This window comes from Erpetoichthys calabaricus, chromosome 1 (assembly GCF_900747795.2).
Source record: "Erpetoichthys calabaricus chromosome 1, fErpCal1.3, whole genome shotgun sequence".
In the NCBI taxonomy this organism is placed as follows: Eukaryota; Metazoa; Chordata; class Cladistia; order Polypteriformes; family Polypteridae; genus Erpetoichthys; species Erpetoichthys calabaricus.
The window spans coordinates 101,558,703-101,586,122 of NC_041394.2; the positions used below are offsets into that span (position 1 = coordinate 101,558,703).

At 39.6% G+C, this 27,420-nt stretch overlaps 1 protein-coding gene across 1 annotated transcript in view; it reads left to right on the plus strand.

The window, feature by feature from the left end:
• The window catches only part of LOC114647347 (potassium channel subfamily K member 4-like), a 73,240-nt gene that overhangs the window by 38,757 nt on the left and 7,063 nt on the right, over nt 1-27,420 (plus strand). Inside the window, exons 4-5 of the mRNA XM_051930528.1 lie at nt 250-410; nt 16,574-16,760. Coding sequence (XP_051786488.1) covers nt 250-410; nt 16,574-16,760 — 348 coding nt within the window. The remainder of the gene's footprint in view (nt 1-249; nt 411-16,573; nt 16,761-27,420) is intronic.

Sequence of the window (27,420 nt, forward strand, 5' to 3'; positions counted from 1 at the left end):
TGTCACTGCAAATTCAATTTTGTATGAATCGTTTTGTTCATCAATTGTTAAAAGATAAAGTTCCAGTGGTTTATTTCATGTATCCTAACCACATCACTCTGTAGCTTTGACATCTGTACTTAGGTAAAGGCAGAGAGAGACAGGCTGTAGTAGAATAAATAGGGAACAACATAGATCAGTATTACAACACAGTTGCCTCTGTGACAGTGGAAGATCTCATACACTATTTGCATTTTATCTTACTTTCAGGTTTTGGCAACATATCTCCCAAGACGGATGGTGGAAGACTGTTTTGTATTTTCTATGCTCTAATTGGGATCCCAATGTTTGGAATTCTGTTGGCTGGAGTTGGAGACCATCTAGGAACTGGTCTTCGGAAAGGCATTGGAAAAATTGAAGCCATATTCCTGGTAAGAACAGGTGTCACATTTGTGATGGGTGAAACTGTTCTGTCAATGATAAACATTATCATTTCAGCATTTTGAAATGAGATTCAATCTGGCACAAGCATGTCACTGATTGTGTGGAGTTTGGGTTTTCTTTTCTTGACAGCATGACCTTCGCCACCACATTTCTAAGGTGATCATGTTAGGTTTGTTGTAGACTTAAAATTGGGCCAGGATGAGAGAGTGTGGAATTTTCCAAAAATTGGTTCCTCTGTTCTCAAAAAGTGCCAAGAGACTAAGTATTGTTTATCACTTTGTGCAGCATTTATACACAACTTTTCCCTAGGTTTGATTTCACTTTCTCATAGATAAATTATTTGGCCCTTTAGAGTCTCCTTAGATACCTCTCTGTCACACTTAGCCTCTGCTGTCTAAGTGCATTCTGTGTAACAGAGACAACTAGTGCCAAGTGGTAGAATCTGGAGGAAACGGAGTGCATCTGAGTGATTTATTGGTGCTCAATACTCTGTTTGTATCTTCTCTGAAGGTTCGTTGATGATTTCTTTAATCATGTTTAGTCCAAATTTTACGGACACTTTTAGAGTGCTTAGGGTGCAAGTTGGGAACTCGACTTTAAAGGGCATGTTTATGCACTCACACACATTCAGTTTAGGCAAATTTTGATTCCCCTTTTAACTTACAGTAACACAAGTGTCATTGGATGAAACTAGATTACTTTAAGTACTGTAAAATCACACAGAAACAAGGAGGACTGGAATTGGGAGAGATGAGACAACACTGGTAACCAATGCATCATTCTGCTGTAGAGCCCAGACTCAACTTAATGTAATTTTTGTACAGTGCCCCCCACAATAGGCAGACTCAGATCACTGTACTCATTTATAAATCAAACACAAGATTAAAAAGTTCAATATAAAAATAAAATGCTCTGATCCCTGCTACCCTGAATTGATTTAAACAAGTTTGGGTCTAACATGTTATATTAAGAGTAAAAGATATGGGCAAGATGTCATGAGAAATGTTTGGGCTCCAGGAGGATAACCCTGTTTAATTGCTGTTGTTGCTGGTTCGTAAAAAGTAAAAAAAAAAAAAATGCTCTCAAGTGAGATGAAGTGTCTTTGCTGAGGTCTATTGGCCAGGTGATTCCTACTTCCTTTACTGTCCCAGGCCAGAAGTGTCAGATTTGGAGGTAGAGGTCTGCATGGCATTGATTTTTCAGTCCCACTGCCAACCACTCGACCATAGGTCCCGGCAGCTCTAACAAAATTCATTCCAATTACTAACCACTTGATTCAGTCACATAGACTAAGAGGAATCTTAAAAGACATTTAAAATGATTGAACTGTTTGATTAATAAAGAACATTTGTATGGGAAGGTGTGTATCATGTTTCAATTATAACCCTCCTCCCATCAGTCTTTTCTGAAAATCAAACTCCAGTCACACTGATAGATAGATAGATAGATAGATAGATAGATAGATAGATAGATAGATAGATAGATAGATAGATAGATAGATAGATAGATAGATAGATAGATAGATAGATAGATAGATAGATAGATAGATAGATAGATAGATAGATAGATAGATAGATAGATATGCCTACTTTGTTGTGCCCACACCAGGCAAGATGAAAGCTGATTGCTCTGCAGCTAAACATTTCGCTGACCCTGAACACCCAAAGGTAGGTGAATACATATGTGAAGAAAAAGAAAACAAAAACAGTACTCCAACCAGTAATCACATCATGTAACTAATTTACAAGCTGATATATAAACTGTATATGTGCACCACAATGCCTAGAATGATTAATTTTAAAGCTCAGTTAAAAAAAAAGAGACACCACCATGTTCCAGACATACACCTGCTGTCTTTTCTTCTTTTATTACAGTACTGTAATCACTTTAACAGTGAAACTGTATTGATTGCAACATCGATGCTAAATTACAATAGTAAAATAATATATGTATATTGTAAAATATAATAACAAAATATGTCAAAGGGGTACCAGCTGGGTAAACTCTGTTTAACAAGCATATTAAGATGTAACAACATACATAATGGTTACATCTTAATGGCAGAGACACAAAAAGTAAGTTTAACAGTTGTCGTCATGTCATTTCTTGAGGCAAGATGCTTTTACCATACAGTGCATCCAGAAAGTATTCACAGCGCATCACTTTTTCCACATTTTGTTATGTTACAGCCTTATTCCAAAATGGATTAAATTCATTTTTTTCCTCAGAATTCCACACACAACACCCCACAATGACAACGTGAAAAAAGTTTACTTGCGGTTTTTGCAAATTTATTAAAAAAAAAAAAACTGAGAAATCACATGTACATAAGTTTTCACAGCCTTTGCTCAATACTTTGTCGATGCACCTTTGGCAACAATTACAGCCTCAAGTCTTGTTAAATATGATGCCACAAGCTTGGCACACCTATCATTGGCCAGTTTCGCCCATTCCTCTTTGCAGCACCTCTCAAGCTCTATCAGGTTGGATGGGAAGCGTCAGTGCACAGCCATTTTAAGATCTCTCCAGAGATGTTCAATCGGATTCAAGTCAGGGCTCTGGCTGGGCCACTCAAGGACATTCACAGAGTTGTCCTGAAGCCACTCCTTTGATATCTTGGCTGTGTGCTTAGGGTCGTTGTCCTGCTGAAAGATGAACCGTCGCCCCAGTCTGAGGTCAAGAGCGCTCTGGAGCAGGTTTTCATCCAGGATGTCTCTGTACATTGCTGCAGTCATCTTTCCCTTTATCCTGACTAGTCTCCCAGTTCCTGCCGCTGAAAAACATCCCCACAGCATGATGCTGCCACCACCATGCTTCACTGTAGGGATAGTGCCAGGTTTCCTCCAAACGTGACGCCTGGTATTCACACCAAAGAGTTCAATCTTTGTCTCATCAGACCAGAGAATTTTCTTTCTCATGGTCTGAGAGTCCTTCAGGTGCCTTTTGGCAAACTCCAGGCGGGCTGCCATGTGCCTTTTACTAAGGAGTGGCTTCCGTCTGGCCACTCTACGATACAGGCCTGATTGGTGAATTGCTGCAGAGATGGTTGTCCTTCTGGAAGGTTCTTCTCTCTCCACAGAGGACCTCTGGAGCTCTGACAGAGTGACCATCGGGTTCTTGGTCACCTCCCTGACTAAGGCCCTTCTCCCCCGATCGCACAGTTTAGATGGCCGGCCAGCTCTAGGAAGAGTCCTGGTGGTTTCGAACTTCTTCCACTTACGGATGATGAAGGCCACTGTGCTCATTGGAACCTTCAAAGCAGCAGAAATTTTTCTGTAACCTTCCCCAGATATGTGCCTCGAGACAATCCTGTCTCAGAGGTCTACAGACAATTCCTTTGACTTCATGCTTGGTTTGTGCTCTGACATGAACTGTCAACAGTGGGACCTTATATAGACAGGTATGTGCCTTTCCAAATCCTGTCCAATCATCTGAATTTACCACAGGTGGACTCCAATTAAGCTGCAGAAACATCTCAAGGATGATCAGGGGAAACAGGATGCACCTGAGCTCAATTTTGAGCTTCATGGCAAAGGCTGTGAATACTTATGTACATGTGCTTTGTCAATCTTTTTATTTTTAATAAATTTGGAAAAACCTCAAGTAAACTTTTTTCACGTTGTCATTATGGGGTGTTGTGTGTAGAATTCTGAGGAAAAAAATGAATTTAATCCATTTTGGAATAAGGCTGTAACATAACAAAATGTGGAAAAAGTGATGCGCTGTGAATACTTTCCAGATGCACTGTATGTTGGTTTCTCAAAATGAATTCCTACTTCCAGGTTCATTGCCAATTATGTATGACTAGCAAAATACCCGCGCTTCGCAGCAGAGAAGTAGTGTGTTAAAGAGGTTATGTAAACATATATATGCATAAACATATATACTTATATACATATCTACATATACACATATCTACATATATATATATATATATATATATATATATATATATATATATATATATATACACATATAGACATCCACATATATATACATATATCAACATATATATACACATACATATACACACATACATACATACACACATATATATATATATAAATATATATATATATACACATACAGACACATATATATATACATATAGCAAAATACCCGCGCTTTGCAGCGGAGAAGTAGTGTGTTAAAGAGGTTATGTAACCATATATATACATAAACATATATACATATATATACATATCTACATATACACATCTACATATACATATATATACATATACACATCCACATATACATATATATATATATATATATATATATATATATATATATATATATATATATAAATATACATATACAAATTTACATATCTACATATATATATATATATAGATATAAATATAGACATACATATATACATACATACATTCACATATATATATATATATATAATAGCAAAATACCCGCGCTTCGCAGTGGCGAAGTGCTGCTTTAAAATTTTAAATAATAAACTGAGGGAAATTATACCAATAATTATTTGTTAAGGATCTCTTTGTATACCATGTTGTCAGTTCGCCCCTCCGGTTGTAATATGACCAAGTTGTGCACTGAGCTTACTCTTGAGCATGCAACGTATACTTGGCCATGTGAAAAGCAAATCAAGAACAGCAAGACCGCGCCAGCTGCGGAGCTCAGCTTGGAGCGAAATGAAGTGAATGAAATGAGGTGAATGGGAGGGGAGATGATCACGTGACTCCAACACCCGCCTTAACTCTCCATCCCTCCACAAACACAGTCTCTCGGATCCCAACTCTCCTTTATATATATAGATAAATAGCAAAATACCCGCGCTTCGCAGCGGAGAAGTAGTGTGTTAAAGAGGTTATGAAAAAGAAAAGGAAACATTTTAAAAATAACGTAACATGATTGTCAATGTAATTGTGTTGTCATTGTTATGAGTGTTGCTGTCTTTTATATATATAATATACACACACACACATATAAACATATATATACATATACATATATACATATATATACATATCTACATATATATATACATATACACATCCACATATCAACATATATATATACACATACATACACACACACACACACACACATACATATATATATATATATATATAATATATATATATATATACACACACACACATATATATATACACATACAGATATATATAGCAAAATACCTGCGCTTCGCAGTGGAGAAGTAGTGTGTTAAAGAGGTTATGAAAAAAAAAAAAAGGAAACATTTTAAAAATAACGTAACATGATTGTCAATGTAATTGTGTTGTCATTGTTATGAGTGTTACTGTCTTTTATATATATAATATATACACACACACACACATAAACATATATATATACATATACATATATATACATATCTACATATACACATATCTACATATACATACGTATATACACATCCACATAAACATATATATACATATACAAATTTACATATCTACATATATATATATATATATATAGACATACATATATACATACATACATTCACATATATATATATATATATATATATATATATACTGTATATATATATATACTGTATGTATATATACTGTATATATATATATATACTGTATATATATATATATATATATATATATATATATATATATATATATATATATATATATATATATACTGTATATATACATATCTACTTATTGGCTCCTGTATTTAGGATATAGCGGGTTGGATAATGGATGGATGGACATTTGTATGCATAGCCCCATTTGCCCGTTTTTGTTTTTTTTCTTTCTTCAGTAATATTTCAGTAAACCCGGAGCTTGTCAGTTCAAATCCTGGTACTGACACCACTGTGTGACCCTGAGGAAGTCACTTCACCTGCCTGTGCTGCAAAAAACAAAAGTAATGTAACAAATTGTACCTCAGATGTTGTAAGTTGGTGGAATAAAGGCATAAGTCAAATAGATAAATATGTATTATACACATAGGAACTATTCATTTATTTTCAGTTAAGTCATCTGCAGCAAACTTTTATAAATGAGGGTTTGTGATTTTTAGATAGTGCAAACTGTTTCTTCTTCATTGACGTTTTCTCTTGGAGAGCTTTTTTCATTTCATTGAAAATGAAAGCAGCAGCTGCCAAAATATGTAGCTTTCTTATTAATTTTTCAACATTGTGTAAAATCTATATATATAAAAATGGAATGGGTGGGTCGTCGGGTGGGCCTTTTTTTCATTCCGTCGTTTTTTCGACGTTTTGAAAATGTAGAATGATTATTTGATTTTTTTGTTTTTATTTGATCGTGTCTATGTAGCCGCCGTCGTAATAAAGTATCGCTAAAATCGTCATTTATCGTAATTTATTTTTGACGTATAACGTCGCCGTCGTCGAGGTCAGTGATACCAGTGCAAAAAATCTGCTTACGGTTGAAAGACACGCCCTACTCACTGGACAGTTAAAAACACCAATCAAACTAACGATGACATCAAGTATTACCCAATCAAAAGTAGGAAAGGAGGCATCTTCATAAAATGCGTGTGGGATGATTTGCATGAGACGCTGCTTTAAAAAAAAAATGATAAAAAAAATACGGGATAAATCCCGTCCAGTATTGATTCAAAACGGGACGCGCAATTTCATTTTCAAACGCGCCACGATTCCGTATTTTAAAGGACGGGTGGCAACCCTACAGTGCCAGGTAACCACCCATACAATCACATTGTGATTCAGACTAGGAATGCAATGAATGTATTTACCCCGATCTACATACAAGGCGAAAGTCTTGCAACATTCAAAGATGATGGTTTGGGATAAGTACACCATACAACATAAAAGAGCTTATGAAGCCTTGAACTGAAAAAAGCAACATCTCAGAGATCGTAAAAAAAAAAATAGGAGCTAATGTCGTTTTACTCGCTGTAGATTTTAGTCAAACATTACCAGTTATTTCACGAGGGAGACCAGCACATCAACTCAACGCGTGTTTAAAATCCATGCTTCTCCCACGCTCGGTTATATGTCGCGTGTTCTCGGGTAGGTGCACCAAAAAATGTATACATTTAAGCATGTAATGGGCAAACAAAAAATGAGGTATACCCGAAGGCACAGCAGTAGTACTTAATGTAACTTTACTTCTTAAATGTTAATGTTTTACTGTTTAATAATTTATACGCTTCTTATATGTTGTTCAAATTCTTTTATCAAAATACCACTGACAGCGCAATGCACGATAACATCGAGTGAATACACCATACGCATCCGCCCACGGCTGCCCTGCTGTGCGCAGATAGGACTTGATTGTACAATAAAATAAAATAAAGATAAAAAGACTAAAACAATCATCACCCATAAAGCGGATAGTAGACGTGACGTACTATATGTGTACCAAATTTCAAGTGTATAGGTGCAACGGTTTGCGAGCTACAGGTCATTTAAAATCCTGGACAGACACACAAATTGCCACGGTAGCAAATTACAGAAGAAGATTTTACTGTTTAATAATTTATATTTATATGAAATGTGCTTCTTATATATTACTTCATATTCTCATATGATAATGATGTTAATGTTTATATTGATTTCTGTGTTATTAAAACTGCATGTATGTGTGTATATGTATATATATATATATATATACTAGCAAAATACCTGCGCTTCGCAGCGGAGAAGTAGTGTGTTAAAGAGGTTATGAAAAAAAAAGGAAACATTTTAAAAATAACGTAACATGATTGTCAATGAAAGCCCGTTTCACTCAGTAAGTCTTATGTGTGTGTTTATGTATGTGTGTGTATATATATGTACATGTGTATATGTAGATATGTATATATATGTATATGTATATAAATGTTTATGTGTGTGTGTATATTATATATATAATATATATATATATATATATATATATATATATATATATATATATATATATATAAAAGACAGCAACAGTTATAACAATGACAACACAATTACATTGACAATCATGTTACGTTATTTTTAAAATGTTTCCTTTTTTTTTCATAACCTCTTTAACACACTACTTCTCCGCTGCGAAGCGAACCTAATTGGTCAAACAGTTATGCATGTGCAGAATAATTTTACAAAGATTATGCGTGTTAACAATCATTAAAAAGAAAGCTGTTTAGCAGATTAGCTGTTTGTCCGAGTAGGTTCGCTTCTGTATATATGAAGCTGTTTGTCCGATTAGGTTCGGTTTTTTTATATATGTAACTGTTTGACCGATTAGGTTTACTTTGGTATATATGTAAGTGTTTGACCGATTAGGTTACTTCTGCCCCGGGCAACGCCGGGTATATACAGCTCGTAAATGTATAAAGTAACATAAAAGGTTTAAATACTGGTTATCCTTTTACAGTAAAATATTACTAAAGAGATACAAAAAAAGTAAAATGGATATGTTCTTTTTCTTTAAGGAGATTAAATATTACTGAAGAAAGAAAAAAAAAATTAAACAGCCAAATGGGGCTATGCATATGAACTTAAAAGGTTTAAATAAAACAGAAATATATATTTTATTTTTACTTGCTTAACTTGTGGAGGGTGTATCCTGTAGCAAAGCCCTAACTTTTTTCGTGAAAGCCCGTTTCAGTCAATAAGTCTTATGTGTGTGTTTATGTATGTGTGTATATATATGTAGATATGTGTATATGTAGATATGTATATATATGTATATGTATATAAATGTTTATGTGTGTGTGTATATTATATATATATATATATATATATATATATATATATATATATATATATATAAAAGACAGCAACACTTATAACAATGACAACACAATTACATTGACAATCATGTTACGTTATTTTTAAAATGTTTCCTTTTTTTTCATAACCTCTTTAACACACTACTTCTCCGCTGCGAAGCGCGGGTATTTTGCTAGTATATATATATATATATATACATACATATACACACATACATGCAGTTTCAATAACATAGAAATCAATATAAACATTAACATCATTATCATATGAGAATATGAAGTAATATATAAGAAGCACATTTCATATAAATATAAATTATTAAACAGTAAAATCTTCTTCTGTAATTTGCTACCGTGGCAATTTGTGTGTCTGTCCAGGATTTTAAATCACCTGTAGCTCGCAAACCGTTTCACCTATTGACTTGAAATCTGGTACACATATAGTACGTCACGTCTACTATCCGCTTTATGGGTGATGATTGTATTACTCTGTTTATCTTTATTTTATTTTATTGTAGAATCAACTCCTATCTGCGCACACCAGGGCGGCCGTGGGCGGATGCGTATGGTGTATTCACTCCATGTTATCGTGCATTGCGCTGTCACTGGTATTTTGATAAAAGAATTTGAACAACATATAAGAAGCGTATAAATTATTAAACAGTAAAACATTAACATTTAAGAAGTAAAGTTACATTAAGTACTACTGCAGTGCCTTCGGGTATACCTCATTTTTTGTTTGCCCATTACATGCTTAAATGTATAAATTTTTTGGTGTACCTACCCGAGAACACGCGACATATAACCGAGCGTGGGAGAAGCATGGATTTTAAACACGCGTTGAGTTCATCTGCTGGTCTCCCTCGTGGAATAACTGGTAATGTTTGACTAAAATCTACAGCGAGTAAAACGACATTACCTCCTATTTTTTTTTTTACGATCTCTGAGATCTTGCTTTTTTCGGTTCAAGGCTTCATAAGCTCTTTTATGTTGTATGGTGTACTTATCCCAAACCATCATCTTTGAATGTTGCAAGACTTTCGCCTTGTATGTAGATCGGGGTAATTACATTCATTGCATTCCTAGTCTGAATCACAATCTGATTGTATGGGTGGTTACCTGGCACTGTTGGGTTGCCACCCGTCCTTTAAAATACGGAATCGTGCCGCATTTGAGAATGAAATTGCGCGTCCCGTTTTGAATCAATACGGGACGGGATTTGTCCCGTATTTTTTTTATCATTTTTTTTAAAGCAGCGTCTCATGCAAATCATCCCACACGCATTTTATGAAGATGCCTCCTTTCCTACTTATGATTGGGTAATACTTGATGTCATCGTTAGTTTGATTGGTCTTTTTAACTGTCCAGTGAGGAGGGCGGGTCTTTTAAGTACAGTCTGCAAACTGTTGGCACTGAGATGTGGCACCCGCTGCTGTATGCGTCCCATATTTTTTTGTATTAAAAGTGGTAACCCTACCTGGCAGGTAACACTTAAGTTTGGTCATGAAGTCGTCTAAAATCCGCCACGTGCCCTCTTTTAATTGCAAGAAGCAGATATATATAGCCAAATTCTCGCGGTTCGTTGCGGCGAAGTACTGCTTTTAATTTTTTAATAAGAAAAGAAAACCTTTTTAAACGGATCGAAAATATACCAATAACAATTTGTTAAGGATCTGTTTTTTTCTGAACCTCGCTTTTCACAGCTGTCGCGCTACGGCGTGTGTTACGATTATTTGACAGTATGTAGATCGTGGTAATTACATTCATGGCATTCATTTTCTGAATCACAATCTGACTGTATGGGTGGTTACCTGCCAGGTAACGCTTGTGGTTGGTCAGGAAGTCGCCTTACGTCCGCCACGTGCCCTCTTTCTGTTTCCAGAAGCTGATCATAGAATGGTTTTAATAGTTTACTTTCAAATAATGCAAAGAGTATGCGACATGTGTTTCTCCCTAATTCTGGGCTCATCAGGCATACACACTCACTGCATCCCCTCTCGTGAATCGAATCTCTATCGTCAGCGCCAGAGTTGAAGCCCCTAACGTTGCCGTCAGCAAGTCGGCTAACATCCGCCATGTGCCGTCTTTCAGTTGCGAGAAGCAGATCATAGAATGGTTGAAACTGTTGCCCCTAACGTTGCGCCACGGCGTGTGGTTCGTTTATACCTCGTGTCTTCTCATTAAACTTTTATCTCGCGAATATGTTATTGCAATCCGCAGCGGGAGCGTTTCTATAAACTTAATTTAAACTTACGTTTTACACCGTGCTTTGTTTCCCTTATGAACATGCTTGTATGCTTCACTCGCTCCCTTCTCAATTGTTTAATGAATTTTTTGCTCTTCGCATTTTTGCGGCTCTTCCTTCATTTCCCCCTACTTCGTTCTTTTATCTCGCGAATATGTTATTGTAATCCTTAACGGGAGCGTTTCAATAAACTAATTGAAAATAGTTTTGCATTTACCTTTTTAGTAAAAGGCGAGCTTTTAAGCCTGAGAAATCACCCCGTAAATGCACACGTTTAATTGCACATGTGTTAATATGTATGGTTACACAGTATTAAAAGACAGTGAACAACGTCAGTTACCTTTGTTCCCGTGTTTGATAAAAGGCGAGCTTTTAAGCCTGAGAAATCACCCCGTAAATGCACACGTTTAATTGCACATGTGTTAATATGTATGCTTACACAGTATTAAAAGACAGTCAAAAATTAACGTCATTTACCTTCGTTCCCGCGTTTGACTCGTGCTGTATATCTCTTCCTTGTTTTTAGTTCACGTGATTACGTAGGAGGCGTGATGACGCGATACGTGACTCCGCCTCCTCCATTACAGTATATGGACAAAAAATATGTTCCAGTTATGACCATTACGCGTAGAATTTCGAAATGAAACCTGCCTAACTTTTGTAAGTAAGCTGTAAGGAATGAGCCTGCCAAATTTCAGCCTTCCACCTACACGGGAAGTTCGAGAATTAGTGATGAGTGAGTCAGTCAGTCAGTCAGTCAATCAGTCAGTCAGTCAGTCAGTGAGTCAGTGAGTCAGTGAGGGCTTTGCCTTTTATTAATATGTATAGATTCCAGATAGTAATGGCAGCACTTCCTGCTCAGCTTCAGAAGTGACATCAGTTCAGTAGTCTTCTGATCTAGAGATTTCTAGTCAGATGGTGAAAGTGAAGAAAAGGTAAGTTACAGCTCCCCACTCTTACTGGAGGAGAATTACCTGTGTTCTGAGAGCCTTGAAGATGCTCCCTAAGCATGAGTGCCTGATTATATATATGTTTATGAATCATGGGAAAAAGTGTCTTTGACCCAAACATTATGGAGGGTATTGTACATATACTGTACATTTATCTAATGGAGCTAGTATAGGGCTGTGAGAGCGTGCATCAGCATGTATCTGCAAAGGAAAAAACGTTAAAGGTTATTTCCAGGAAACAAAAGAAAGAAGGTAAAAGAAACAATGTTTTGACTGTTTAGCCTTTATCAGGTGTACAACTGAAGACCATAAAGCAGGCATCCTATATAGGAAGGGAACAAAGCCAGAGCAGAAGAAACAAGTAGGTGAGAGTAGGTGTTAAAAACCTGTCATTAGAGATAATGAAGGGAGAGGTTAAAAAGTTAGTTGGTTATTAAGACCTGGAGAAATATGTGATTGCAGGGTAAGAATAAGTTCAGCCTTATCTGTTTTTCTTTGAGTAGTGCCTTTAAAGCCCTGTGAAAGAACACAAATTGAAAGATCAGTGTGGCAATGAACAAGAGATGTGAAGCATTCTGTTTTGTAATATGCTTTATGAGGTCTTTGATTTTAATGGCACAAATGTGCTCCATGAAACAGTCTGCAGGCTAGCTCTCTGTTTCAACTATATAGATAGCTGGACACTTCCTATAAGGAATATAGTAAATAAGATTTTTATATAGGCAAGACTCCCATTGTTTAATATTGAGAGAGAGAAAGAGAGAGAGGAGTTTTGCTCATGACATATTTGCAAGTGACACAGCTGCTCCTGGTACAGCTCAAAGTTCCTGTTGAGGAATGAGGCCATCCTCTGTGAAAAGGCAGGTTCAAAAAAGCTAAAGTAAGATGTGGTTACACGCACAAGGTGTGCTACACACCATGACTCCAGCTGCCAGAGAGGGAGATATAGTAAAAACTCTTATATAGTTAAACACATACAGTACATGATATAGTGAAATTTTGTCTCATAACAATACTGAAATGTGTGCACTGTGTGCTTAAATGCATACACTATCTGCTGTGCTTATAAATATGCTTATAAATAGTCACTTTATTCACTTTGCTTGTGTTTTCTTTCTCTGGTTGCAAGTACAATACATTGTGGGGAACAACCCGGACACAGACAGGTAGACATGATGGTTTCACCACACACACGTTTATTTAAAACATTTACAATTATCGCAGTGCACAAACCCAGTGCCGCAGCACCAATCATCCCTTAAGTCCTGGCCACACAACACAATGCCTTCTCAGTCTCTGTTCTGCCTCCACTCCTCTCCACCGAGCTTCGTCCTCTTGCACCCGACTCTTGCCATTGAATGGAGGGAGGTGGCCCCTTTTATACACCCCCGGTTGGACTCCAGGTGCTTCCCGAGGAGCCTCCATTGTCACACCTCTGTGTGGCAGAAGCTCTGGCTGTGTACCCGGAGGTCCTCTGGGTGTCCCCAATCCTCTTCCCCCCAGCACTTCCGGGTGTGGCGGAAGTGCTGAGGTCCAGGGTTCCCAAGGCATCGGGGCGCCCCCTGGCGGTGACCACGGGCCCCTATAGGGTTGAGCTTCCAAGCTCTGTACCCGTGGTCCCCAATAGAACCAGGGCGGTCACCCCCTCGTGTTCTGGAGGAGGCACAAGCCCTCCTCCGGTCCTCCTGGGCATCCCGGCCGGGCATGAACCCCAGCCGGGTGCCACAACATGTTAATATTTTGCTTCATATACTACATAAACATATGCTGACTTGACTGTAACAGACCTGTAACAGCCAAAAAAAAAGTTTCTGAATCGGTGTATTTTATGTCATTAACTTACTGACGAACATCATCTAGGTGTGAGCATTACTCCAACTCACATTGTGTTGTGATTTTGTGGTGGAAATTTCATGACACGTTTATTGGTATTATATAGAGACGTTCTATTAAACATTAATTTATATTTCATTGTTTGCCTACATTTTTCTTTGCAGCCTTTGTTGATTTTCATAAAGTGTTTTGACTCAGTTGATTGACCTGCCCTGTGGGACATTCTGAGACTTTGCGGGATCTCCCCAGAGTTGCCGGATATCATGGCCAGCCTGTACACTGGTACTGTGAGTGCTGTGCAGAGAGGACGAAGAACGTCTGTGTTTTTCCCTGTTGATTCCGGGGTTCATCAGAGTGTGTTCTCGCTCCTACTCTGTTCAATGGACTGGGTGTTGCTCAGGGTCGTGGGGACCAGCAGCTGTAGGGCATCTGTTGGTGAAGAGAGATTCACTGATCTTGACTTTGGTGACAATGCTCTTCACAGAAACAATGGAGGCTCTGATCAGGGCTCTTGAGACACTGAGTGAGGAGTCTGAGTGTCTAGGCTTGCAAGTGTCCTGGATAAAAACCAAGATCCAGGTCTTTAATGACAGCTTAGGCACAAGCATCAGCACTGCATCTGTCTACGGAGAGAGCGTCAAACTTGTCGAGAGGTTTACTTACCTTGGCCACAACATTCGTGTCTCTGGTGACTTTTCCTGTGAAGTCAGTAGATGGATTGGGAGAGCATGAGGTTTCTGGAAAGGAGTGTGTGGTGCTCCTAATATCTTTGCAAAAAGGTCCTGGTGTTTCCTGTTTTGTTGATGTGGTTGTGAGACATGGACACTATCCAGTAAACTGAGACGTAGACTGGACTCCTTCAGTTTGGTGTCTCTTTGGGTACCATTTGTTTGACTTTGTGTTGAAATAGCAGTGGACCACAGAGTCCTGAATGAGGCACATTACCTGCATTGTAAGGGAGTGTCAGTAATGGCACTATGGCCATGTGGTGCAATTCCCAGGGGGTGATCCAGCTCACAGAATCATCATTCTTGAGGACCTGAGCAGTTTGAGCAGGAAAGAGGACTCCCACGTAACACCTGGCTGCAGCAGATAGATGGTTGTTTCGAGGGGGTGGGACTGGACTGTGGGGGTTGTCAACCAGGTTCCTCGGGTGTTTCATCATGTGAGGGGTGCATGCTCCCCAATCTGTCCTGACCTTACATGTAATTGCATTCTTAAAACTGTTTAATCCATTTCCAGGCTACCTGACTGAAGGGGGTGTGGGGATGCATTTCAGTATGCCATTTATGCCTTTTAGTATATAATATAAGCATTTCAAGTATTTAATTCATTGTTTGGACTGGCTAAATGTGCAGGTTGTAAACATCATTTTTTTTTGTAATAAGTTAAAGTAAAGCACGACTCTGTGTTACAACTTTATTATCTGGTTATGGCTATGGCAAAAAAAATATGAAGTTTGAAAATACAACTGATGAAAAAATAAAACATAATGCTTGAGTGAATGATGTAAAAAAATGAAAATCATTAACATATAATAATAATAATAATAAAATAGTCATCCATCCCTGTTCTAAACTTGCTTTATCCTTAGCAGGGTTGTAGGGAAGCTGAAAACTAAGGGCACAAAGTGGTGTGGTCATAAATAATTAAAATTACTACTAATAACCCATTTCAATTCCAAAGATTCGAGTTTCCTATTAAATTGTGTTTTGCATTGATCATCAACAAAAGCCAAAGTTAGTCACATGGAAAAGGAGGAATTGATCTTCAGCAGGAATATTATCCATATTAGCAATTGTACACTACCATTTAAAACTTTTCCTTTTTCAAAGTAAGGTGGTATGATAATAACTCAGTAAGACATAGCACCACACACTTAAATCAGTAATGAATAAAGCAGCATGTCTCTGCATTTTTACATTGAACTTGTTATTTACTATACCTCGAGGCTAATGTTGGATTAGCCGATGAAATGATTACACAGATCTTATCGTCTTATATTCAAAGGGTAGGATTGTCACTTCATGTTAGTACAAAATGCCACGCTAATGTTCACAACACACCACCATCACCATTTTCCTAATGTTGAATGGAATGCTGTTAGTCTGTCATTTTTATGAATGCACATCTAAAGCTGGACAGACGGATTCTTCTGACATCATTTGAAAATATGTTGCAACATAAATACTGAAGCTAAAACTAAGGCAAATCAAATGCAGGAACACATATGTAAGGTTAAAGACAAGACATTTCATTAATTGTCAAATTTTGGCAGCCTCTCATTTCTTTATTAGTCTCTTTTTCATGATGCTAAATTGAAGCAAACCAGGTCTGACGAGAGATGCTTTCCTCTAAAATAAAATTTTAAATCTCATTGTCTCTCTGTTTTTCTCTTTCTGTCTCTCAGAAATGGCATGTCAGCCCTACAGTTGTGCGAGTGATCTCTGCTGTACTGTTTATCCTGATTGGCTGCTTACTGTTTGTTGCCTTACCAACAGTCATCTTCCAGAAAGTAGAGGAATGGACTTTTCTAGAGGCAGTATATTTTGTCATCATCACTTTGACGACTGTTGGATTTGGGGACTATGTTGCAGGTAATCATTACTGATAGAAGTTAACATGTTGAATTTTTTCTGTTTCTTTTGAGACAGTAAGATGGTACAGTGCCGAGATTTCTGCATGGGAACACATTACCAACGATCTTCAGGTTAGGTTATTAGCAGACTCTAAGTTAGGTTCATGTGAGTAAATGGGGGTGTTTGTGATTGTGATCTGCAATATACTGGTGGCCTTTCCAGGAACTGCTCCCATCCTACTGAAGATGGCATCCGCTTCCTGAACTAAAAAAAGCTGCTTTGAAAATGGATGAATGAACAAATGAGGTAGTATGAAGTCTAGGGAATTCTTTCCTGAGATGAGTATGAAATATGTTTTTATTATTCTCCTGCTTGGCACTCACAATTGATAGATCTTAATAAAGGAAAGCATGCACTTTTAAGTATCACCAGCTGAGGGAAGCACATGGCAAGCAGTGACAATCCTGACTTTGTGTCGTTCAAAGTCAATCTGTTCTAATTTGAGGCACTGAAGAGACTTGCCCAGTCACAACATTACAGGGTGTGTAAATTGTTCAAGTTATCTGTGGGTGAACTTCACACTGCCATGGGATTTTAGAGCTTAAACATATAACAGCTCCATTAAGCTCGGTCAAAATTGTTTATAAAGAGTTATAATTGGTTGCAGAGGTGTTTTCATTAAAGCTTAACTGGCTAGTCACTAGTTTAACTCGTACTGGCAGACTGTAGAGTTTATTGAATTACTGCATGTATTGATGTTCTTAGTACTACCCCTACTCATTAACCTCCTCCTTAATGGTTGCCCTCATGCTCTCATGTGCCCCATGATTCATATTGGAGTTATTAGTCTTATATGACTTAAAGAACTGCTGTTTTTCCTTTGCAGCCTCTTTTTCATGTCCTTGTTAACTCACTGCAGAGTTTTACATTTATCGATCCATCCATTCTCTTCCACTTATCCGAGATCGGGTCACTTGAGCATAGATGCCCAGACTTCTCTCTCCCTGGCCACATCTACTACCTCTTCCGGGGGAATTCTGAGGCGTTCCCAAGCCAGCCCTCCAGCGTCCCTCCAGCATGTCCTGGGTCTTCCCTGTGGCCTCCTCCCAGTTAGATGTGCCCGGAACACCTCACCAGGGAGGTGTCCAGGAGGCATCCTGCTCAGATGCCTGAGCCATCTCATCTGACTCCTCTCGATGCGGAGGAGCAGTGGCTCTACTCTGAGCCCCTCCCAGATGACTGAGCTTCTTACCCTATCTTTAAGGGAAAGCCCAGACTCCCTGCGGAGGAAACTCATTTCAGCCGCTTTTATTCACGATCTCGTTCTTTCAGTCACTACCCATAGCTCATGACCATTGGTGAGGGTAGGAACATAGATCGACTGGTAAATTGAGAGCTTTGCCTTTCGGCCTTTTTCACTACAACAGACTGATGCAGAGCCCGCATTACTGCGGGATGCTGAACCAATTCGCCTGTCAATCTCCCTCTCTATTCTTCCCTCACTCGTGAATAAGACCCCGAGATACTTGAACTCCTCCACTTGGGGCAGGATCTCGCTCCCAATCCTGAGAGGGCACTCCACCCTTTTCTGGCTGAGAACCATGGTCTTGGATTTGGAGGTGCTGATTCCCATCCCAGCTGCTTCACACTCGGCTGCGAACCGATCCCGAGAGAGCTGAAGATCATAGCCTGACAAAGCAAACAGGACAACATCATCTGCAAAAAGTAGTGACCCAATCCTGAGCCCACCAAACCGGACCCCCTCAATGCCCTGGCTGCACCTAGAAATTCTGTCCATAAAAGTTATGAACAGAATCGGTGACAAAGGGCAGCCCTGGTGGAGTCCAACTCTTACCAGAAACGGGTTTGACTTACCGCCGGCAATGCGGACCAAGCTCTGAAACCGGTTGTACAGGGACCGAACAGCTCTTATCAAGGGGTCCGGTACTCCTGGAGCACCCCCCACAGGATTCCCCGAGGGACACGGTCGAACGCCTTTTCCAAGTCCACAACACATGTAGACTGGTTGAGCAAACTCCCATGCACCTTCCAAGACTCTGCCAAGGGTGTAGAGCTGGTCCACTGTTCCACAACTAGGACGAAAACCACACTGTTCCTCCTGAATCTGAGGTTTGACTATCTGATGGACCCTCCTCTCCAGGACCCCTGAATAGGTTTTTCCAGGGAGGCTGAGGAGTGTGATCCCTCTATAGTTGGAACACACCCTTCCGGTCCCCCTTCTTAAAGAGGGGGACCACCACCCCGGTCTGCCAATCCAGAGGCACTGTCCCCGATGTCCATACAATATTGCAGAGGCGTGCCAACCAAGACAGAACTACAACATCCAGAGCCTTGAGGAACTCCCACTCCCGGGGCCCTGCCACCAAGGAGTTTTTTGACCACCTCGGTGACCTCAGTCCCAGAGATGGGAGAGCCCACCTCCGAGTCCCCAGGCTCTGCTTCCTCACTGGAAGATATGTTAGTGGGATTGAGGAGGTCTTCGAAGTACTCCCCCCACCGACCCATAATGTCCCGAGTAGAGGTCACCAACGCACCATCCCCACCATATACAGTGTTGACACTGCAGTGCTTCCCCCTCCTGAGACGCCAGATAGAATCTCCTCGAAGCCATCCGGCAGTCGTTCTCCATGGCTTCCCCAAACTCCTCCCATGCCCAAGTTTTTGCCTCAGCAACCACCGAAGCTGCATTTCGATTGGCCTGCCAGTACCTGTTAGCCACCTCTGGAGTCCCACAGGACAAAAGGGTCCTGTAGGACTCCTTCTTCAGCTTGACAGCATCCCTCATCGCCGGTGTCCACAAACAGGTTCAGGGATTGCCGCCACAACAGGCACCGACCACCTTATGGCCACAGCTCCAGTCAGCCGCCTCAACAATAGAGGCACGGAACATAGCCCATTCAGACTCAATGTCCCCCACCTCCCTCGGGACGTGGTCCAAGTTCTGCCGGGGGTGGGAGTTGAAGCTACTTCTGACAGAGGACTCTGACAGACGTTCCCAGCAGACCCTCACAATATGTTTGGGCCTATCAGGCCTGACCAGTATCCTCCACAATCAAAGAAGCCAACTCACCACCAGGTGGTGATCAGTTGACAGCTCCGCCCCGAGCACTATAACAAATAACAAAACACCACTTGGGTTCAGATCGGGGTGGCCATTCCTCCCAATCACGACCTTCCAGGTCTCATTGTCATTGCCCACATGAGCATTGAGGTCTCCCAGCAGAACGAGGGAGTCCCCAGCAGGTGCACCCTCTAGCACCCCCTCCAGGGACTCCAAAAAGGGTGGGTACTCCGGACTGCTGTTCGGCGCATATGTGCAAACAGCAGTTAGGGCCTGTCCCCCCACCCAAAGGTGGAGGGAGGCTACCCTCTCGTCTACCGGGGTGAACCCCAATAAACAGGCTCCAAGTCGGGGGGCAATAAGTATGCCCACACCTGATCGGCACCTCTCACCGGGGGCAAATCCAGAGTGGTAGAGAGTCCAGGCCCTCTCAAGGAGACTGGTTCCAGAGTCCACGCTGTGTGTTGAGGTAAGCCCGACTATATCTAGCCGGAACCTCTCAACCTCGCACACTAGCTCAGGCTCCTTCCCCTTCAGAGAGGTGACATTCCATGTCCCAAGAGCCAGCTTCTGTAGCTGAGGATCGGACCGCCAAGGTCCCCATCTTTGGCCATCACCCGACTCACACTGCACCCAACCTCCTTGGCCCATCCTACAGGTGGTGAGCTCATGGGAAGGGGGACCCATGTTGCCTGCCCCCATGGGTGCAGGCCCGGCCACCAGGCACTCGCCTTCGAGCCCGACCTCCTGGCCTGGCTCCAGAGGGGGGCCCCAGTGACCCACGTCCAGGCGAGGGAAAACGCCATCCAATGTTTGTATGCATCATAGGAGGTTTTCTGAACCACTGTTTGTCACGTCCCTTGCCTAGGACCAGTTTGCCTTGGATGACCCTACCAGGGCAAAAAGCCCCCGACAACAGAGCTTCTAGGATCATTGGGACATACAAACCCCTCCACCAAAATAAGGTGGCGGCTTGAGGAGTACATTTATATTAATTCAAAATTTTTGGATGTACCTGTCTTGCATTATATGTAAAACGTTTTAAAACCTGTTTCACTGCTCCTCAATGGACTCCAGACTTAAAAGCTCATCCCAGTTTATCCCCATTAGACCTTGCCACCACTGTTCAAAATTTTCCCTACTCTGCCAAAACACTGAAAATTGTATTATATTATGGTCACTTAACCCTAATGGGTCAATCACCTCTATGCCCTCAATTCTGTCCTGATTATTACAAAATTATAAATCTTGACAGGCTTCCCCCATGTTGATGATTTAACATACTGTGTTAAGAAACTGTCACTGATTATGTCTAAAAACTCTGGTCTTGTGTTGCACTATTTGCAAGGTTACCCCAGTTAATATTTGGGTAGTTAAAGTCAGAGGTGGGTAGTAACGAGTTACATTTACTCCGTTACATTTACTTGAGTAACTTTTTAAAACAATTGTACTTCCAAGAGTAGTTTTACTGCAGCATACTTTTTACTTTTACTTGAGTACATTTGTGAAGAAGAAACGCTGCTCTTACTCTGCTACATTGAGCAACACTCAAATCATTACTTTTTTTCTATTATACAGTATATGCTGTATTCCAAACATGCACAGTGGAAGGTGGCCGCCGCGTATTCTTTAGCTAAAACTCACTAATCTGTTTCACATTCATTCTCTATGTGAGTAGTAAACCACTATCGATGCAATCTATTTTCTGCCACTTCCGTTTCAGGTGGCGCTGTTCTGCGCTGTTCTGCGCTCTGCCTGCCTGCCTGCCTGCAGTGTCTGCCTTCATAGATGTGCTGGGGCGTTTTTCTTTTTTTTCTTAAGTAAATCGATTATTTTAAAATGTGGATCGCGGTTATTTCTGTTGATTAATTAATGCTTTCATTGATTATAGCTAAGTTGTCGCTATTTTTGCCTTTGTATACAATCTATCTAGCGTCTTTCACATCTATCTCCACTCTCACTGCCCTCTTGCCTGTGTGCAGCGTGTGTCGATTGATATATGATTTAATGTATTTCTTTTTGACATAATTCTCCAAGTTGTAAAATACATATACATTATATATAAAACGAAACTACTATATAGCTAATACTGTTATGCATCTGTCTAGTGCCTTCTCTGTCTGCCTATTATATAAGTGCCTTCCCTATCTATCCGTTTAACTAGTGCTTTTCACATGTGAATGTACTCTCACTGCCTGCTTGCCTTTCTGCAGCACTTGTCATATAGTGCCTTTCACATCTATCTAGCTATCTAGCGATCCATCCATCCCTCTAGCTGTTTTTTTCTCCTGACAGTTTTATATCTTCTATTATACATTGCCTTCCCAGTTTATCTATATAGTAACTTCTCTGTCTGTGCATTATTCAGTGATCTGTCTGACAGTGTATGTCTTGCAGAACTTAAAAATAAGAACAGTTATAAGGACACTTGTTCATGTTAATTGCAGTCTCAATTTAAATTTTTTTTAAAAAGAGCATCCTACATCTATTATACAGTGACTGTGCTAACTATGTCAACTATCCGCGACTGGCCAGTCAAGGTAAAGTGAGACTTCTTGTACATGCACAAGCTGCCTTGTTCTAATGTTATTTTCTATGAGCTGTGCTATTTGTAGGGCAAGTGAATATGCAGTATTATACTGTCAGTGTACAGTCAGTATATCTTGTAGTAAGTAGTTTGCACTGTTCAAACATACATGTTACCTACTGTAGGTATTGGCTTCAAAAGCTTTGTTGTGAAAAACTGAGATTTGGAACTTTGTATTATTTTTGCATCTTTATTTTGTATATAAAAAATTTTTTATTTTATTATTTGGAAATAACAGAATTTGCACATTATTTTATATTTTTGTCTGCCTTATTACAACATTTCTAAAAAATAAACAATTTGTTATGATCAAACAGTTACTCAGTACTTGAGTAGTCTTTTCACCAAATACTTTTTTACTCTTACTTGAGTAATTTTTTGTATGACTACTTTTTACTTCTACTTGAGCAATATTATTTTGAAGTAATGCTACTCTTACTTGAGTACAATTTTTGGCTACTCTACCCACCTCTGGTTAAAGTCCATCAATGACTATAATGTCCCTGTGTAAACTTGCCTTTATAATAATATCAAAACGGTGCACATTGAAATTGCTGTCTGCATTGCAGGATCAAATGCACACTCCTAAAATAAGGCCTCTTTCCATAATGCTTTCCAGACGCATCCAGATGTCCTCACTAAGATTTGAGTCACCCTCCAACTGAAGAAGGCTTGCATTTAAATTCTGTTTGAAATAAGCAATAACCCTCAACCTTTTTTGTTCTTTGTATTGTTCCTAAAAAATGTGTATCCAACTATTTTGTTATCCTCATCTTTGTTATTTAGCCAGGTAAATTAATAAAGGAATTATTAAGGAAATGTGATGGTGCAAGGAACCTTATCTGAATTTTGTGATGACAAAAGTGGTGCTATATGCTAGGGGGCTCCGCCCTCTGCTTGCTTCACTCGCCCACCCCTGGGTTTGGTTTACCGGATATACGATTTAAAGAGATTGTTATTTTGATGGGAATTGTTACATGTGCATTATTTTTCACTTTTACTTTAAAACTTTTGTAAAAACAATACTTGTCCTTTATTTCTGTCCCTGGCGTAGTTAAATTTCTTTCTCGCAGGACGTATAGCGCTGCTCGTGTTGTGAAGGGGGGGGGGGGGGGGGGGAGTGGCTGAACTCCTGGTAAGGAGATGCTGTCTTGCTGCTGCTGCTGGTGAGCTGTGTTTTCTGTTTGTTGCGCTGCATGTCGATCATTTAAAAGCCTGTACAGCAGCTGTTCTTTTGCCACTTTGCATCTCTGCTGGTCGCATTGTGAAGGGGGGGGGGGGGGGGAGAACTGAACACACACTAAGGAGAAGCGGTCGGATCATCTGCTGGCTTGCTGCTGCTGCTGTCAAGCTGCATGTTCTGCTTGTCGCTTGTCATTGTTTTAAGAGCTGGGAGCACATGAAGTATGTCTGCCAAAAGCATTACAACAACTGCTAGGTTAGATGTCCGTGAACTTGTTTTAAATGTTGTCTCACTGCCTTGTCTCACATGACGTTAAAGTGTCTCTTGCAGGATGTCAAATTGTCTTCCGAGAAGATCATGTCTCGTCTCCCTAATATCCCTCCAAAGTTTTTATTATAATTTATATATATATATATATATATATATATATATATAAATATATATATATACTGTATATATATATATATGTATATACTGTATATACTGTATACAGTCATATGAAAAAGTTTGGGAACCCCATTTAATTCTTTGGATTTTTGTTTATCATTGGCTGAGCTTTCAAAGTAGCAACTTCCTTTTAATACATGACATGCCTTATGGAAACAGTAGTATTTCAGCAGTGGCATTAAGTTTTTGGATTAATAGAAAATATGCAATATACATCATAACAAAATTAGATAGGTGCATAAATTTAGCCCCCGAACAGAGATATTACATCAATACTTAGATGAGTCTCTTTATGCAAATATAACAGCCTCTAGACGCCTCCTATAGCCTTTGATAAGTGTCTGGATTCTGGATGGAGGTATTTTTGACCATTCTTCCATACAAAATCTCTCCAGCTCAGTTCAATTTGATGGTTGCCGAGCATGGACAGCCTGCTTCAAATCATCCCATAGATTTTCGATGATATTCAAGTCAGGGGACTGTGACGGCTATTCCAGAACATTGTACTTCTCCCTCTGCATGAATGTCTTTGTAGATTTTGAACTGTGTTTTGGGTCATTGTCTTGTTGGAATATCCAACCTCTGCGTAATATCAACTTTGTGACTGATGCTTGAACATTATCCTGAAGAATTTGTTGATATTGGGTTGAATTCATCTGACCCTTGACTTTAACAAGGGCCCCAGTCCCTGAACTAGCCACACAGCCCCACAGCATGATGGAACCTCCACCAAATCTGACAGTAGGTAGCAGGTGTTTTCTTGGAATGCGGTGTTCTTGTTCCGCCATGCAAAGCGCTTTTTGTTATGATCAAATAACTCAATTTTTGTCTCATCAGTTCAAAGCACTTTGTTCCAAAATGAATCTGGCTTGTCTAAATGAGCATTTGCATACAACAAGCGACTCTGTTTGTGGTGTGAGTATAGAAAGGGTTTCTTTCTCATCACCCTGCCATACAGATTGCGCTGAATTGTAGAACGATGTACAGATACACCATCTGCAGCAAGATGTTCTTGCAGGTCTTTGGAGGTGATCTGTGTGTTGTCTGTAACCATTCTCACAATCCTGCGCATATGCCGTTCCTGTATTTTTCTTGGCCTGCCATACCTGGGTTTAACAGCAATTGTGCTTGTGGCCTTCCATTTCCTGATTACATTCCTTACAGTTGAAACTGACAGTTTAAACCTCTGAGGTAGCTTTTTGTATCCTTCCCCTAAACCATGAGACTGAACAATCTTAGTTTTCAGATCTTTTGAGAGTTGCTTTGAGGATCCCATGCTGTCACTCTTCAGAGGAGAGTCAAAGGGAAGCACAACTTGCAATTGACCGCCATAAATACCTTTTCTTATGATTGGACACACCTGTCTATGAAGTTCAAAGCTTAACAAGCTAATCCAATCCAATTTGGTGTTGCAAGTAATCAGTATTGAGCAGTGACATGCATTCAAATCAGCAAAATTACAAAGGTACCCAAATTTTTGCACAGCCAGTTTTTCACATTTGATTTAATTTCATACAACTAAATACTGCTTCCTTAAAATCTTTGTTCGGAAAACACCCCAGTACTCAGATGTTCCTAGGAAATGAAAGACATACCACTGTTATCTTTTTTGTTGAAAGCAGAGTAAATTATTATGCAGGATGACCACAAAGAGAGAGAAAGAATCACGTATTACTAAGTAGTTTTTATTCCTGAATCGACTCGAACGAGACCCCCCACCACACCTGGTACACACTTCCTTATCATCACAGAGTGTCTGAAGGGGCAGCACACATCCTGGCGAAATCAGGCATCAGAATAGCACACAAGCCTGCGAACAATCTTAGCACAGTCCTTTTTAATGCTAAAAACAAGAAATCGACAGCAGAAACACGAAACGCAGTTTATAGCATTCCATGCAGTTCTTGTCCAGTGGTATACATAGGACAAACTTCAAAAAGAATCGCAACACATATACAGGAACATCGTAACGCCGTTAGAAGGAAGGACTCACAATCACTGATCTATATGCATACAAAATCAACAGGACATACATTTAACTGGGACAATGCACAAGTAAGATTTAAGGTCAGTACTAAAAGTGCTAGAGAGCTGGCTGAATCTGGGCTATCAGACGAAAACGCCATTAACAGACATTTGGACATAAACCCAGCATATGCAAACTTAAGAACATATTCATAATCAATAATACTTTACAACCAAAATCCCTCCCCACATACACACACACTGACCTAGCTCCAATCACCCCCCACCACACCATCCCACCTAATTTTGCTATGCATTGCCTTTGATTCTTGTATGTCTAAGCATTATCCTCTGATGAAGGCCCCTGGCAGGGGCTGAAAGCTCAGGAATAAAAACTACTTTATGATACGTGATCCTTTCTCTCCCTTTGTGGATTTCCAGCAGCAAATATGCAAATCGTATCACAGACCTTTGCCTCCATATACACATATATATAAATGATTTAGATAAATGACAGGTGACATGATTGAAGTGTTTAAACTTATGAAGGGAATCAGTGGATTGAGTATGTTACTTTAAAATTTGTTAAGGGTAAATTTCACACAAACATTAAGAAATTGTTCGACACCCAAAGATATAATAGACACATGGAATGACTTACTGTGTAATGTGGTGGACTGCAGGACTTTAGAGACCTTCAAAACCAGACTTGATGCTATTGTGGAGGAATTAAGTGGATAGGATTGGGGAGTGTTGTTGGGCTGAATGGCCTGTTCTCTTCTAAATTTTTCCAGTGTTCTAATGTACCTTTTAGATGTGGGATATCACAAGAATCTTTTGAAGCCCTGTCCTTTTTTTCCCATTACATGCTTCCCCTTGAGTTGACCTGTAGTTGCTACAACATTCAATACAATTGCTATGCTAATGATACACAGCTCTATTTTCCATTAAAACCTGGCTATCGCTCCTCTCTGACGTCTCTTACTAATTGTCTTTAGGATCTTAAAAACTGGATGGATTTTAACTTCCTCTCGCTTAATGAGAGCAAAACTGAAATAATATTTTTTGGTCCCCCGACTACATTAAAAACCTTAAAGATCAATTTGGATCCCACTCTGTACATCTTGGCCCACACGTTAAAAATGCTGGTGTTATCTTTGACTATTCATTGAAATTTGACAAACAAATACAGTGGAACCTCGGTTCACGACCATAATTCGTTCCAAAACTCTGCTCGTAACCTGATTTGGTCGTGAACCGAAGTAATTTCCCCCATAGGATTGTATATAAATACAATTAATCCGTTCCAGACCGTATGAACTGTATGTAAATATATATATTTTTTAAGTTTTTAAGCACAAATATAGTTAATTATACCATAGAATGCACAGCGTAATAGTAAACCTAATGTAAA